At 45.5% G+C, this 15419-nt stretch overlaps 1 protein-coding gene across 1 annotated transcript in view; it reads left to right on the forward strand.

Annotated features, from left to right (window-relative positions):
• Positions 1-15419, forward strand: part of Lama3 (laminin subunit alpha 3) — a 240668-nt gene that overhangs the window by 115975 nt on the left and 109274 nt on the right. Inside the window, exons 20-26 of the mRNA XM_021215025.2 lie at positions 104-236; positions 2951-3093; positions 5456-5553; positions 5960-6113; positions 8561-8721; positions 11431-11539; positions 13228-13325. Of these exons, the coding sequence (XP_021070684.1) occupies positions 104-236; positions 2951-3093; positions 5456-5553; positions 5960-6113; positions 8561-8721; positions 11431-11539; positions 13228-13325 (896 nt within the window). The remainder of the gene's footprint in view (positions 1-103; positions 237-2950; positions 3094-5455; positions 5554-5959; positions 6114-8560; positions 8722-11430; positions 11540-13227; positions 13326-15419) is intronic.

Consider the following 15419-nt stretch of genomic DNA (forward strand, 5'->3'; position numbering starts at 1 on the left):
GTGTGTGTGTGTGTGTGTGTGTGTGTGCGCGTGTGCGTGTGCGTGTGTGTGTTGCAGCTACCTTTCTCCTCTACACTTCACGTTATTTTGGGGTACTTTTCAGAATGAAGTAAGGGTGAGATTGTCTGTGAGGCAGTCAAGCCTCTCCTTGTTCCGCATCGTTCTGAGATACATCAATCCTGGAACAGAAGACGTTTCTGGCCGGATCACTCTCTCCTCATCGCGGGGGGAGTTGGGTAGGTGCATCTCAAGCCTCTTTTCTTACATTGTGTGGTTTTGCTCTCTAGAGTCTCAGGATGTCACCCAGAGTGAGTGGCTCCTCCTCCCATCCTGGATGGGCGGGGCATGGACCTCTAAACCTGGCTTTGCCTCCTTGCAGGTGAGAAAGGATGAATGGAACATCCCTTTGGTTGTTACCAAGTCTGTCATCCACGTGAAACCTACGAGAAGATCTGATTGGGCAGCTCCCTTGCGGGCTTTTGCTACCATTGCTTTCTCTGTACTTTGTGCTTCTTTTATTTTCGCTGTTAAGTTACCATCAGCATAACGATGCTCACATGTTGGCTATACAGAAACCCTGGGGATCCTTTAGTAATAAAAACAGATCTCACACGTGGGGAAGTGGGCACCACATTTTGGTGTTATTTGGGAGTTGTTGGCATATTGCCCTTAATTTGCCCATGGTTTCAAGAAAGAAAAATGGAGGAGAATTTTACAATGCAGGCCAGAAAATAGGAAGTCCAGAAGTGTCCCAGGGAGCCAGGCCATACTTGTGTGTGCACTGCCTTGCTGCAAATAGTCCTAGGCCTGGCACTCAGCAGGCCTTTGTAAATGTCTATAGAATGAGAGTGATTCAAAGATTTGGTGCAAACATCTATCTCCTCTTAAGAAGACTCCTGGGACACCGGCACCGGATGCTCGTTTATGGAAGGAAAGGCAGTGCCTACTGGAAACAAACAGAGGGATGGGATATTTTCTAATTGCAAAGTGAATGCACGCTCACAAATAAAAATAAAAATGACAATCTCCTACAGATAAAAATAAAGGAAGTTAACAAGCCATATAATATACTGAACACATACATCTGGAAGGTCCTAAAGATTACAGTATTGGCCATATGTGGCAGCATCCTAGCACTGAAGGAAAGGCAAGGGCTAACCAGTTTGAGACCGCATGGTTTAAAGTGAGTTCCAGGCCAACTAGTACTACATGGTTGACTCTGTCTCAAGCACATACAATATAGACATTAGTATACTTAAATATTTAATAAGCCTGAAAACTGAAACCCCAATATGTAGCTACTGCTATCAACTTATCAATGTCTATTTTTAAATAATTTCCTGGTGGTTTTATTTTTTATGTGTGCGTGTGTCATATATGCACACACAGTGTGTGGGTATCTATGGATCCAAAACAGAGCATCAGCTCTCCTGGAGCTGGGGTTACAGGCTGCTGTGGACTGTCATATGTGGGTGAGGGGAACTGAACTTTTGTCTTCTAGAGCAGCAATAACTTGTAACCCATGACCCATCTCACCAGTTCTTCTAATGAGTTTTGGGTTTGTTGTTTATTTTTTGATTGATTCTTTGTGAATTCCACATCATGCATCCCAATCGCTCTCACCTCCCTCCACATCTATCCTCCATATCCATCCTCCACCTCTCACCTCCCTCCATATCCATCCTCCACCTCTCACCTCCCTCCATATCCGTCCTCCACCTCTTACCTCCCTCCATATCCATCCTCTACCTCTCACCTCCCTCCATATTCATCCTCCACCTCTCACCTCCCTCCATATCCATCCTCCACCTCTCACCTCCCTCCATATTCATCCTCCACCCTTGCAAATGCCCCTCACCTCCCTTCATATTCACCCTCCACCCTTGCAAAGCTGTGGGGTGTCACAGTATGTCACACAGTATACCCTTTTGCCCAAACATCTTTCCTTGCAAATGTTCATTGCAGTGAGTCACTGGTCTGGTTCGAGGCCTCTGGCTTCTGCTACACTCTCAATACTGGCTCCTCACCAGGACTGCTCTAGGATAGCCTGTCATGCCATGTGTCATGGAGATCCTGCAGCTTTGATCTGCAGGACCATCCTTTGTGTGTTCCAGCAGTTCATAGATGAGGTAGATGCTGGGATGGGCCAAATCAAAGCCCTGGATCTGGGCCTGGCTGAGATACTCTGCTCTCCTGCACCTCTGCCTCTAGCTCCAGCTCTCTAGAACTGCCCTGGCTAGGGCCTGGGCCAGCTCTCCTTCACCTGCACCACCAGGGCAAGCTCTACTGGGCTGCCTAGGAGAGACCCACTCTCCAAGTGCTACAGCTGATGAGAGGTGGGGCTGCCTCTCCCACTCCTCTGCCCTCAGGACCAGTTCTCCGTGCTGCTAGGATGAGGGTCTGGGCCAGCTCTGCATAGCCATTGGATGTCAACATGATCCAGGTGGCAGCCTAAACCAGGGGCATCTGCATGGTCTTTAGTGGGCCACAGACATCAATAAAGATGCCTGCTCCCTCAGGACCACTGACCCAGACATGGCCTCAGGTGGCAGCCCAGGCTACTCACAGCAGGCTGTTCTCAACAGCCTCATGTTTCCAGTTCCTCCTCTCTTCGCAGTGCACAAACCATTCCACATCCTCTCCCATCTCCCTACCACACACTTGCTCATCATACTGGCGCACCCACTTGTCCACTTGCCTACTGAGGCCACATGGTGGCGAGTGTGCCTCTGGGTGTCTTCCAAGCTTGCATCTCTAACGTCATCTATTTTATGTGCACGTATACATATCCTTTTAAAAAGTAAGATAAATAAACATAGCCAGAGCCCATGCTTAGTAAGCTACCTTAGGCTTTTCCATCTGTAAACTGAATGTTGAAAGCTAAATTGTGTAAAGTGTTAGTACTGGCTTCTAGAAAGATGTCTTAACGTGTTACTTGTATTTCTGACAGATGCTTCGCAAAGCAGAAAAATCATCTTTCCCCCAAGTAAAAAGCCGGCCTTTGTCACAGTCCCTGGAAATGGCTTTGCAGGCCCATTCTCCATCACACCTGGGGCGTGGATTGCTTGTATCCAGGTGGAAGGAGTCCTTCTGGTAAGACAGGGCTCGAGGCACTGAGGTCTTCAAAATGTCCTATTCCCGAGATAGACTTTTGCAATGCAGGGACCCACAGGAAGATCTTGCAGTGCAGGGGCCCACATCAAAATCATGTGTGTTCCCTTTTACTGCACAGGAAACTATAGTGACTTTGGTCCTCAGAGGACGCAATGATGACACAGAAACTTACTGAAAAATACAATTTATATCCTTGCAGTCAACCACTCATGGACAAAAACAATCTATATATCTATATAAATGTAAACAAACTATAATTCAAGATCATTAGAAAAAAATGAAAAGTTCTTATAAGCACATGCCCCCCCGCCTTTCAAATTGTGTTTAATATTTCTGTTACGAAACTGAAAGTCACCTAAAATGCTCCTCTTCCCCAAGCCATGCAGAGTAGCATCAGCAGAACCTAGATATTGAGAAGAATTAATAATGAGATTTGGGATGTCTGAAGGGAAGGAACAGGCTCCGGAAGCCAGGGCTGACCCAGCACTTCCTACCCTCTTCCCTTTCCCTGAGTCAGGAGTCTTATAGCTGACCGGCAAAGGACTCCTCGTTCAAGGAAAGCCGGAGGAGCTGTGAGGAGTGTCTCCGAGGAACCCCTTGGTCCACACACACCTCAGGCTCGTTATAACTTTGATGACATCTTGGGTACCAGCTTTATGCCATGTGCTGCTCTGGGAGGAAACATAGAGCTAGTCCTTCCTAGGCCGGTCTCCATCGCATTCCCTGAATAATAGGAATAGAACTTATCCTTATGTGTCTTTCCCAAGTATGAAAAAAAAAATAACATGACGTTGAGTGCCTTCCTTTTGCCCTTGCATCTTCTTGGCGAAAAGCTTCAAATCTGAAGAAAGAAGGCAAGTCATGCTTTGCTGATGTCCCAAGTGGGGGAAGAGGGGAATTCCATCAATGCCAGCCATGGTATAAAGCTAGACAGGTGGAAAGATTGTTACTCAGGAACGGGGAGATGCTATGCTGGCTAGTCTTATGTCAAATTGACACACAACTAGAGTTATCTGACAGGAGGGAACCTTAACTGAGAAAGTGCCTCTAGAAGATTGGCTGGCTATAAGGGATTTTCTTCATTAGTGATTGATGGGGCTGGACCCAGCCCATCATGGATGGTGCTACCCCTAGGCTAGTGGGCATGAGTTCTATAAGAAAGCAGACTGAGCAAGCCCAGGAAAGCAAGCAGTAAACATTACTCCTCCATGACTTTTGCATCAGATCCTTCCTCCAGGTTCCTGCCTTGTTTGAGTTCCTGGCCTGACTTCCTTTGGTGATGAACAGCAATGTGCAAGTGTAAACTGAAAAACCCTTTCCTTCCCAAGTTGCTTTTTGGTCATGGTGCTTTATTGAATGAACAGAAACCCTGACTAAGACAGATGTGTAATGACACGTAGCTGATGTCCCCATTCTGACTCACTTTTCACTGAGCACATGCTAGCCTTCTTTACCGGTCTTTGGGACCACAGAGTGATGAACAATTATGGGCTGAGCTTAAGGAAATGGCTTTGAGAACAGTTCAAACCCATCCAGCTAGGAAGGCCATTGAGTCCCCTGAGTCACAATCTCCTTTCCCTGCCCCCCAAACATCTCTTCCTGAGGAAAGAAAACGCTTCAGGGGCCACATATGAGTTCCCCACTAGAGGCAAACATTCAGCCTCCTTCCCTGTGCATGTGTGTGGTGGGATCACAGATCCTGAGAGCACTGAGCTATCTGTGTTCGAGGCCCTGGAACTCTGCTCTTTTCTGAATGCTTGGCTGCGTTTACTGCAGGCCTCATTTGGCATGCTTGGTGGAACATGGCCATTCTTTCATTTGCTAGGATGGGCATCAGGGCAATTCCAGTCTGAGCCATCCACATCACAAAACCTCACTTTCCCCACCATGCACCATGAGGAGGGTTGGAGCTGAAGCCATACCATAGCCAGTCGCTGATGCTCTGTAGTGACTAAGGCAGCTGGCATCTCGGCAGAGCATCATAATGATTTGGTTCATTGCCTTTGGTCAACTGGGGGAAGGGATTATTAAGTGTCCCAGAAGAGATAGTAACATTTCCTGTGGATCTGAAGATCACAAATATACATTCTGAGGCACCGATCTCTTGTGTATGTGTGTGTGTGTGTGTGTGTGTGTGTGTGTGTGTGTGTGTGTGTGTAAGACCTGGCGCATTGTGGGTTCTGGTGTGCTAGTGTAAAGAACAAAAAAGTTGACCTGAAGTTCAAGTTCACCAGGGACTTCTCTGGTGCATTATTTACTTTGCAAACACATTTGGTCATTGCATTACCACGGTAGGCCTGGTAGAAGGTGACTAACACTCCCTGTGCTCTCCATTTGCTAGGATTACCTTGTGCTGCTTCCCAGGGACTACTATGAAGCATTCACCCTGCAAGTGCCAGTCACAGAGCCATGTGCCCACACAGGATCTCCCCAGGACAAGTTAGTATGGGGAGGAGGGTACAGCCTCAATGCCATCAGACACCTCTGAAGGAGCCTTGAGTATGAAGGCTCAGATGGTGGGCTTTACAATTCCAACAGTTACAGGAAAACCCACTGATAGGTTTGTTGTGATTTGTCTGTTCTGAGCCTTATTTGAGTAAGAATCCCCAAGCACACTGCATGCCACCCTGTGCATGTGGGGATGCATCTGATGAAGGAAGAGCTTAAAATAGAATGCATGTTCTCAGACCTTTGTTTCTTCCCTTTGTGGTGTGGGGAACTCACTGCTCGATGCCTGCGATGTCCATTTCCTAAGACTTTGTTGAAAGGATACAAGGATGCCCAGTGACTGGGATCACGGAGTCCTTGCGCATGTGATAACAACTGTCTTTTGTTGTCTCTGAAGCTGTTTGCTTTACCAGCATTTACCACTGAGTGCATTCTCCTGTACCCTGGCTTGTGAGGCCAGACACTTCCTGCTGGATGGAGAGCTGAGACCCTTGGCAATGAGGCAGCCCACACCCACACACCCGGCCATGGTGGACCTCAGCGGGAGAGAGGTGGGACAGCCTTTTACTTCCTGTTAAAACGGATGCTGCCTCTCCATTTGTGTCTTCTGAATGCTTAGCAAAGGTTGCTTCTCGAATCCTCAAGAGCCAGAAGTGTTTCTCAGGGTAGTGATCGACAGGTGCTAACTTCTCTTATTTGACCTGGGGCTGAGTTACCCTCCACACGGAGCTGTGTTGAGGTTTTCTTTGAGTACCTTTAGATGTAGCAACAATCATAGGACATCACCGGGCTGTTTAGTTCACCTGACTCCCAGCAAATTCTTTCTTTAAAGATGGACAAGACTCCGTCTTACAGGCCTTCAGTAGCTCTGTTGGTTGCCTTATAAGGACATGGCAGGTCCTCCCTGACAAACCCTGTGGGCTAAGCACTTTGTAGCAGCTGAATCTGTGGAGCTTGGAACCTGGAACTGCTCCAACCCGAGGCATCTGCCTCACGGCCTGGAGGACGTGTTGGTACATGCTGTGGCGTTGTGTCTCGTCCTGGAGTTCTCTGAACCACATCGGCAAACCTAAGAGTGCATTGGTAACACATTGTGTACTTTATCAACAATGAGAACACACATCATAGCACCCCAGAATGCAGACACTAAACGGTAGCCCCCACCCATTTCCACTCTTTCATTAATATTATCTATTTTGATCTTTTGAAGAAAATATTTCTTTGGGGGGCAAAGTGTGTGAAGTTAAAATATCTATGGCTCAAATTCTTCTGAAATCTTTAGATATATATGTTGCAGTAAAACTCTCCAACCTAATTATGCCCCGGCAATGAAAACACAACACAGTTAATATGATTACATGCTGTGCACCTAGATTGGGCAGATCCACCGCTACTCTACCGTCTTCCACATCTATGAGACCCCTTAGAACTTGCAGTTTCTCCAGGTCATGTGCTTCTGCTCAGCTTTTTTTCTTTTACCTCTTTCTCTGTGTTCTCTTCCTCTTTCATTTTCTCCTTCTTCTCCCTTACCACCTTCCTTTCCACCTTCCCTTTTATCAGCCCAATCATCAGCTCTCCTTTATTTTACAAATTAAGGTGGGAAGCAGGTTTATAGGAAATCACCTGAGTGCTGACTCATTCCTTGTTCGCAGCCACTCATAGGAGAATGGAATTAATATCAAATATAATTAGCCCCATGGCTATCTACAACATATACACATTTTATAAATGATGTCCTTACATTTTAAAGGTAACAGCTAAAGATACCAAGATTCCTTCTTAGGTAGACTTTTCATTTCATTTTATTTTGTTAGATTTCTGATTTATAAAATATACTTATTGTACCAAGTAAAGCAATATAAGTAAACACAATTAAATATAATGAAAAGCTGAATATTCTTCTCTCTACTCCATTCTAAAATTAACTTTACCACATTCCTTTCTGTCCATACTGCATATGCACATACACACACACACACATACACACATGTACAAGTGTATACTCACATGTACATAGATGTAACATGTGAGAAAGAACATATAAGTATGTGTTATTTATGTGTGTATTTATAAGACAACAGGGAAGTCCAAATGTGGACCAGCCCCTGAGAAACATATAAGCTTATGTTAATTAAACTTAAGTATAATTTATCTCTCAGATGTAACTCAGGGCTTCAACAATCACACATGTTCAGGGAACAACATGGATCATAGATTATTTTTGTCACTGCAAAAAGACTTGCTGCATATCCACTTAACCCTCGTAACTGTTGAATGAAAACTGATCAGGACACACAGATACGAGGACACACAGCTAATGTCAGCTTGAGTTGGGACCACAAGCTCCTGCCTCATGATTGTCAGAAGCTCAAGTCCCGCTTTCCCCAGAAAGGACCAGAGAGCAAACATGTCCAGCTCTGAATACCCTAGGATCTCTGTCATTACAGCCTAAAGTACCCCTGATTTCTGACTCATAATAATTCTTCTTAAAAGTCTATGTGGGAAGCACGTGTATCGCCCATAGAAAGGGGCTTGAAAGCCTGAAAGCCAAGTGCCACCCTTCTGGGACAGAAGGGTGTGTGTGCTGCTTTTATGTGATTTTATTGGGATACTTTGACATTTCTCTCTTGAAGTAACAGGTAAGAAGCCCCCAGGCAGGTTCCACTCCCTTGCTGTCCCTTTTTGCTGCAAGTTTGGGAGTGTTGTTATCTTAAGCAAGCAGCAGAAGTATCCCTGAGTGGAGCTGAAGCCCTCAGACACAGCTTTGGGAGACTTAGAAAATAAAACTGCAAAACACCCTCTGACGTTCCAGACAAATGGTCATGCAACATTTCTACGGACTTGGGATCTTAACGGGGCGTCTACTTCTTCCTCTGCATTCACTGGAGAGGACCATGTTTTATGGCGCAGGGGTGTGACAGTGCTCCATTGCGTCCGTGGACACGTCCAGTGCATTGCGCATCGGAGTGACCACCTGTCTACTTGGCCTCTCTGGCAGGTAGAATTGCAGCTACGTCTGCGGGTCCCACAGATTGGCCACTATGTGGTCATGCTGGAGTATGCCACGGAAGGGGACCAGCTTTTTGTGGTGGACGTGAATCTGAAGAGCTCGGGGTCTGCCTTGGCAGGCCAGGTGAACATATACAGCTGCAAGTACAGGTAATCACCTATGGCCCCCAAATTCCTCCACCAGGGAAGTCTGCCTGGAACTCGGATGGTTAGTACACTGGACTTTCGAGGCGGTCTTTGAACACTAGCAGGCAGCTAGTTATAGGGTCCAACATTATCCCCACCCTGGTATTGGGATCCTCTCTGTGGGTGGCAGCATTGTGAAATTATATAACAGGTGCACCTCTCCCTGCATGGCCCCCCCTTCAGAACCCAGCAAATTAGTGGTTGGTGATTGCTGTGTGCCAAAAGCAATGGTGGAAACTCTCAGATTTACCCTAATGAAATTTTTGCCCAGGAGTGCTAACTGCCAAGGGCTTGCTGGAAATAATTTTCTTTGCATAATAGTTCAAGAGCATTCTTTAATTAAAGAATCAGCACAAAGGATATTTGTAGAGGAGACTAAATGTAAAATTAATGACACCAGAAGTTGTAGCCCTTGTTATAGCAGGTAGAAGAAAGCTACAGTAAACACACCAGTTCTTAAGTCACAGCCTTTAACATTTTGTTAACCTGGCTTCTATGTTGCTTTGGATCAAATGCAAGATAACTGACCACCTTCCTGAATGTGAGAATTTTTTAAAAATGTATACAAAGAGTAGATTTTTAGCATCGTAACATGGGCCCTTTTGTGAGGCCTGATCAAACGCCTGCCGACTTAGCTGTGCTCCTAAGGATCCTAAAAAGCCATCTCTGAGGACTTTGTTTCTGGAACAAAGATCACAAACAATGAGTCATATTTGGATTTGTGTGTGGTGTTGAGGATCAAACCCAGTGCCATGTGCGCGCTGAGTGAGCACTCTCCCATGAGGCCTGTATCCTCAGCTCTGTATATGACCGTTAAGGGCATACAGTGATTCTAGGGTAGTTTCTCAGAACCGTCTATCATTATCTGAAAATATGAGTTTCATGTACAGTTGGCATCAGTACCGCTGTAAAGTGTACTTCCCGATGGGCAGGTCCTGTGTGCTGGAGTCCTGGGTGTGTCGGCCACAGGTCTTCTGCAACCTCTATCCATCTGAGCTCCCCTTCCACTCCAACTTTTAGACTCCTTGCATCTTTTAGATCACAGTCTTGATTCCCATTTTTCACTATCTAAAAGACGTTGGCTAGGGGACAGAGGACTAGTCATAGTTGTTTACTCTCTAGATGACCTCAGAAAAGCTGCAGGTTGGGGATAGTTTATATTTTGGGAAGCTGGGGGCTTGTCATGCAACCCAGTGTGGTTTTAAATTCATGATCCTCCTGCTTCAACGCCCAGGGTACTAGGGTTATAGCCATGCACCATCCTGCTTCAACGCCCAGGGTGCTGGGGCTATAGCCGTGCGCCATCCTCCCTGGCATGGCAGAAGGATGACAAAACCAAAGAAAGAAAGGGCCCTTACAGAATGCCATGCAGGTTTTATGATTAGCACTGGGGGAGATTGGGTGATGTTCTAGAGCCTTTAGCACATGACAACTAAACATGTTTAGCAAACCCATCATTAGAATTCTAGGACAGCATCAATTAGACTACTATTGCCTACTTCATACTTAGTTACTCCCAGGAATGTCCCATTGTATATTTTTACTTGGCCAAGGTCTTTCCTTTTTTTGTGCTTCAGTCATCACAGGTACCACGTGACAGGGAACTGACTGCAGCGTGGGAATCTAAAGCACAGGAATTATTCCCTATAAAGGCCCATGTTAAGTGAAAGGCCTGCTTAGCATTGCACTGTCTCCTGTTGATGTTTGACCATACCTCTGCGTGTCTCAAGTGACTTCTAACCACTTTGTTAGAAAGACAACATCTCAGCAAAATAGTGACTAAAACACTACTTTTCAGAATAATGCTGTGATAAGTCAACCCTTTTCTCCACAGTGAGGTGACCCTTAATAAACCAATGGCCATCTGTTTCTTAGAAAGAACTTTTAAAAGGATGATGGTAAAACTAAATGCAAGTGAATCCCAGGATGGCACTTCAGTCCAGAAGGACGGCTTCAGCTGTACTCGCGTGTTGACTGTCAAGTTCCTGTATATCTACCCGATCTGTGTTCAGTTCTTTGCATATTTTAATCTTCTTTCAGTCATTACCCAAATCCCCTTGACTAAATGACGTCATGTGTTCATTAGGGATGGCCATGTTGTCTTCACCTACTTCCAGCTCCAGTTCGTATGTATCCAGGGGAAACGGCATCAGCCTGCTTCCTAAGCTTAAGCTTGCCTTCCCACCAGAGCCTGACTCCATCGTGCAAAACTCTGACTTTTTAAAAATGGTTTCAAATTTGTCTCTCACCCGATGGAGTGGAAGGTGTAGAGGTACAAGTTCTTGGAAGGGACTGAGGAAGAAAACAGACTCAGACTTGGCCTCACAGACAGTTTGGCTTGTCCTTCCCCCATGTTAGTAAAGCCAGCTGTGCCTACTGATAGGCATGGGATGGTCATAGCTGGGCAATCTGAATTATGAGTGGTCCAATGAGCGTTGGTAAGTTTCCAAGGGATTGAGCCTCCACTCTCTAGCCACCTTTAAAAGATCACAGTGGTGAGTACATTCCAGAATGAATTTGGGGGATCATTCATTGCACCCCCTCGACTTCTCATGCAGGAAAATCAGCTCTGGTTCGCCCAGTTATAAAAAGGGAAAGCAGAACAGCAGTCAGGTGCACAGCAAGGGAGATGGCAGTGTCTGTCGGGCTAAGACAACTCTGTTCCCTTTGCAGCATCCCGTGCAGGAGCGTGGTGATTGACAGCCTGAGTCGCACGGCTGTATACGAGCTGCTGGCAGATGCAGACATTCAGCTCAAGGCACACATGGCCCATTTCCTTCTGGTATGCCTTCCTCTAACCCACTGAACTTGCAAAGCCTTCTTCTGTCATCTGTATTTCAAAATTTGGGCTGCAATTGCATTGTATCTATAAATTCAACTTCGACAGTTTTTTTTTTTTTATTTAAAGATTTATTTATTTATTATATGTAAGTACACTGTAGCTGTCTTCAGACACTCCAGAAGAGGGAGTCAGATCTTGTTACAGATGGTTGTGAGCCACCATGTGGTTGCTGGGATTTGAACTCTGGACATTCGGAAGAGCAGTCGGGTGCTCTTACCCACTGAGCCATCTCACCAGCCCCCAACTTCGACAGTTTTTATCCTGAGCCTTCTTCATGTCACCTCATAAAGTTCAGCCATCAAATATGAAGGCATCCCACAAAAAAAAAAGAAAGAAGACATTTCATTAACTTTTGTTTATCACTATTGTAAATGAAGTGCCTTTTCCCATTATATTTTCTACTTTATTGTTGTTATGTCTGGGTACAGAAATGACACTGATCATCATTTAATTTCTGTCCATTTTACTATCCTATATACTTTCTTGGAGTGCTTTATTTAAACTTTATAACTGGTTTTATAACAGTACCCTATATTTCAATACAGGTTTAGCCAACTCATGAGGTATATATTCTTACGATTTAAATTCCAACTGTGACAGATAAATGGCATTCATACCTACCCATGGGACAGTGGAACTTGACTACTGAGGGCAGTGGAATCTGCCTAGGAAGGGATTGTTAAGATTTATGTAACTATCTCAGGGGACTTAAGCTTGCCTAAGTGTGACACAGCCTCCTGTTACTGCTGGCAGTAAGCATGCATCAAACTCTGGGGAATGCCAGGGGGAGCGTGCTTTAAATATTTGCGCCTAACCTAGCAGGAGTGAGTAAAATCTTCAAATTTAACTAATAGTTTGGAATAAAAGTATAAAAATTATTGCTATGAAATAATGGTTTTCCTTCACAAATCTAACCTTCGTTTTTGGAAATTATCCTGGGACTCAGTTTAAGTGTGGATTTGCCCTTTGACAAATATCCCAAGGTCACTGAAGGTCAGGCTGACTGGGATGGAGGCTCCATGGGGTAGGAACATTGTCCATCTCTGTCCTGTACATGCCTGGCGTCCCAGTGACAGTCCGTACATTTTTTGTTTTTGTTACTACAGAGCCACTTTGCCACCAAGCTGATTACATAGTTTGACTTCAAATGCAATAAAAGACACTTTAATGGCTGAGCTTCTTAAGTAGTCCCTAAACTAGCTGAGGAGACAAATCCTCCAGGGTTGGTGTGGCCGAGGTCTGAGCCACCCTTTACTAAGAAGGGCGCCTCTCCAGATGACGCCTTGTCTTTGAACCCAGGCTCTTCCTCCTGAAGCATTTCAGATACCAGCCGTGAGCAGTGGTAGCCCCAAATCACAGAGAAAAAGAGGCACTAAACCACACTGAGCAGATTCCTCTGATTCTGTTCTTTATTTGGGAAAATATTCCAGCAATAATGTAGTCAGTGATCCTGTGCAATAAGGAAAGGGCTTTGTTGCCTGTGGAGGTTCTACATGCTTGCCACCCCGCAATTTTATTCCTTTTATGTAATATAAATTTTCTGGATGAGTTCTTCACTTAGTAAGTGTTTTTTAAAAGAGTGGAGCAGCCATTAGTTTTACCAACAATTTTACTTATTTTCTTGACAGTATCACATTTGTATTATACCTGCGGAAGAATTCTCAGTTGAATATTTGAGACCTCAAGTCCACTGCATTGCCAGCTATGGGCAGCATGCTAATCCAAGGTAATGTTTCCCCCTCTTCTTCCTTGCCAATACTCTGAACAATACTGCCATCATATACACAAGGCTAAAACTTTTTGCAGGTTGGGGATCTCTTCTCTGAAATGTTTGAGAACTTAACTGTTTTGAATTTGAGAGCATTTGTAAATACATAATAAGATATCTTGGGGATAAGACCCAAGTCTGAACATGAAATGGATTATATATCACATGCAGCTTTTTTTTTTTGGTATCACCTATAGATAATTTATACATTACATCTGGTGTGCTTCTGTTTGGATTATGATAGATGACATGAGGTCACCAGTGGAATTTTCTACTTGGTGCTGGGGTTCCACAGCCCTGACCATGCAGTGTGCTGGGGTTCCACAGCCCTGACCATGCAGTGTGCTGGGGTTCCTCAGTCCTGACCATGCAGTGTGCTGGGGTTCCTCAGTCCTGACCATGCAGTGTGCTGGGATTCCACAGCCCTGACCATGCAGTGTGTTGGGTTTCCACAGCCCTGACTATGTACAGTGTGCTGGGGTTCCACAGCCCTGACCATGCAGTGTGTTGGGTTTCCACAGCCCTGACTATGTACAGTGTGCTGGGGTTCCACAGCGCTGACCATGCAGTGTGCTGGGGTTCCTCAGTCCTGACCATGCAGTGTGTTGGGTTTCCACAGCCCTGACTATGTACAGTGTGCTGGGGTTCCACAGCGCCGACCATGCAGTGTGCTGGGGTTCCTCAGTCCTGACCATGCAGTGTGCTGGGGTTCCTCAGTCCTGACCATGCAGTGTGCTGGGGTTCCTCAGTCCTGACCATGCAGTGTGTTGGGTTTCCACAGTTCTGACCATGCAGTGTGCTGGGGTTCCACAGTCCTGACCATACAGTGTGTTGGGTTTCCACAGTCCTGACCATGCAGTGTGCTGGGGTTCCACAGTCCTGACCATGCAGTGTGCTGGGGTTCCACAGTCCCCATTCCCCTATAGTTTCAGATTTTGGAGCACATGCGGTTTGGGATTTGGGGTATTCAACATCTGCTTAACTGCAACGTAAGGCAAGTCGCTGATGTTTAATATGGGATATTAAAAATAGAAGAGCCACAGGCTAGAGAGTTGGCTCAGCAGTGAAGAGAGCTGGCTGTGCAACCATGGCAACTGGAGATGTACATCCATGTAACTAGCTGAATGGGCATCCTGCACACATCTGCAAACCCAGCTCTGAGGTGTACATCAATAAGAGGATTGCTAGGGCTTGCTGGCTTCCAGCCCGCCCCAAAAGGTATAACCCCCCAAGTCAGGAGGAGACCCTGCCTCAAACACAGACAAGGTAGAAAAGGACACCTCACACCCTCTTCTTGCTTCTGCTCATACATACAAGCATTCAAACCTTTACAGACATGTATACACGTACTCATATGCACAGATGCATATATACTCAAGTCGTTTTTTAAAACTTTTAAGGAAAAGAAGAGATGACCCAGCTAAGTAACTCTTCCCAGCTGTCAGCTTTCCACGCTTCTATAATATATCATGACACAGACACAAACACAGCCAGGGACATGGTTATGCTTGGTCCTTGAGGGCAGGCCTGCCGAGTTCTGCCCTGACAGCTCACTTCATTCCAATCCTTTAATCTCTGAGTCTAGGTTCTCCTTTTGAAAACCCGCAAAAATAATGATCCATCTTGGAGCTATGGTATCAGCACCAGCTAATTAGGGCTTGTTGGGGGCTTTTAGGAGTGTTGTTTTGCTGTAGCTCCAAAAATAATTAAAAGGTTCATTCATGAAAACTTTTAGGACTGTGGAACCCCAGCACGCTGCATGGTTAAGATGGTGGAACCCCAGCATACTGCCATTTTAGCTGTGAAACAAAGAAAGGCCACACATTTTTTTTCTCTCGTCTCACATCAGCCTTCGTACAGAGAGAGGAATCATGTTTTTTACATTGATCTCATTTTATTAACTAATTTTTTTTTCTGGGGAAGAAAGTGTGAATAGTTTTCTATTTTGCATGGCTTACTTTAAAGGTTTTCTTTCTGTTTTAAGAACCTGAGTTGAGCCGGGCCTGGTGGCGCAGGCCTTTAATCCCAGCACTCGGGAGGCAGAGGCAGGCG

Source organism: Mus pahari, chromosome 15 (genome assembly GCF_900095145.1).
Source record: "Mus pahari chromosome 15, PAHARI_EIJ_v1.1, whole genome shotgun sequence".
NCBI lineage: Eukaryota > Metazoa > Chordata > Mammalia > Rodentia > Muridae > Mus > Mus pahari.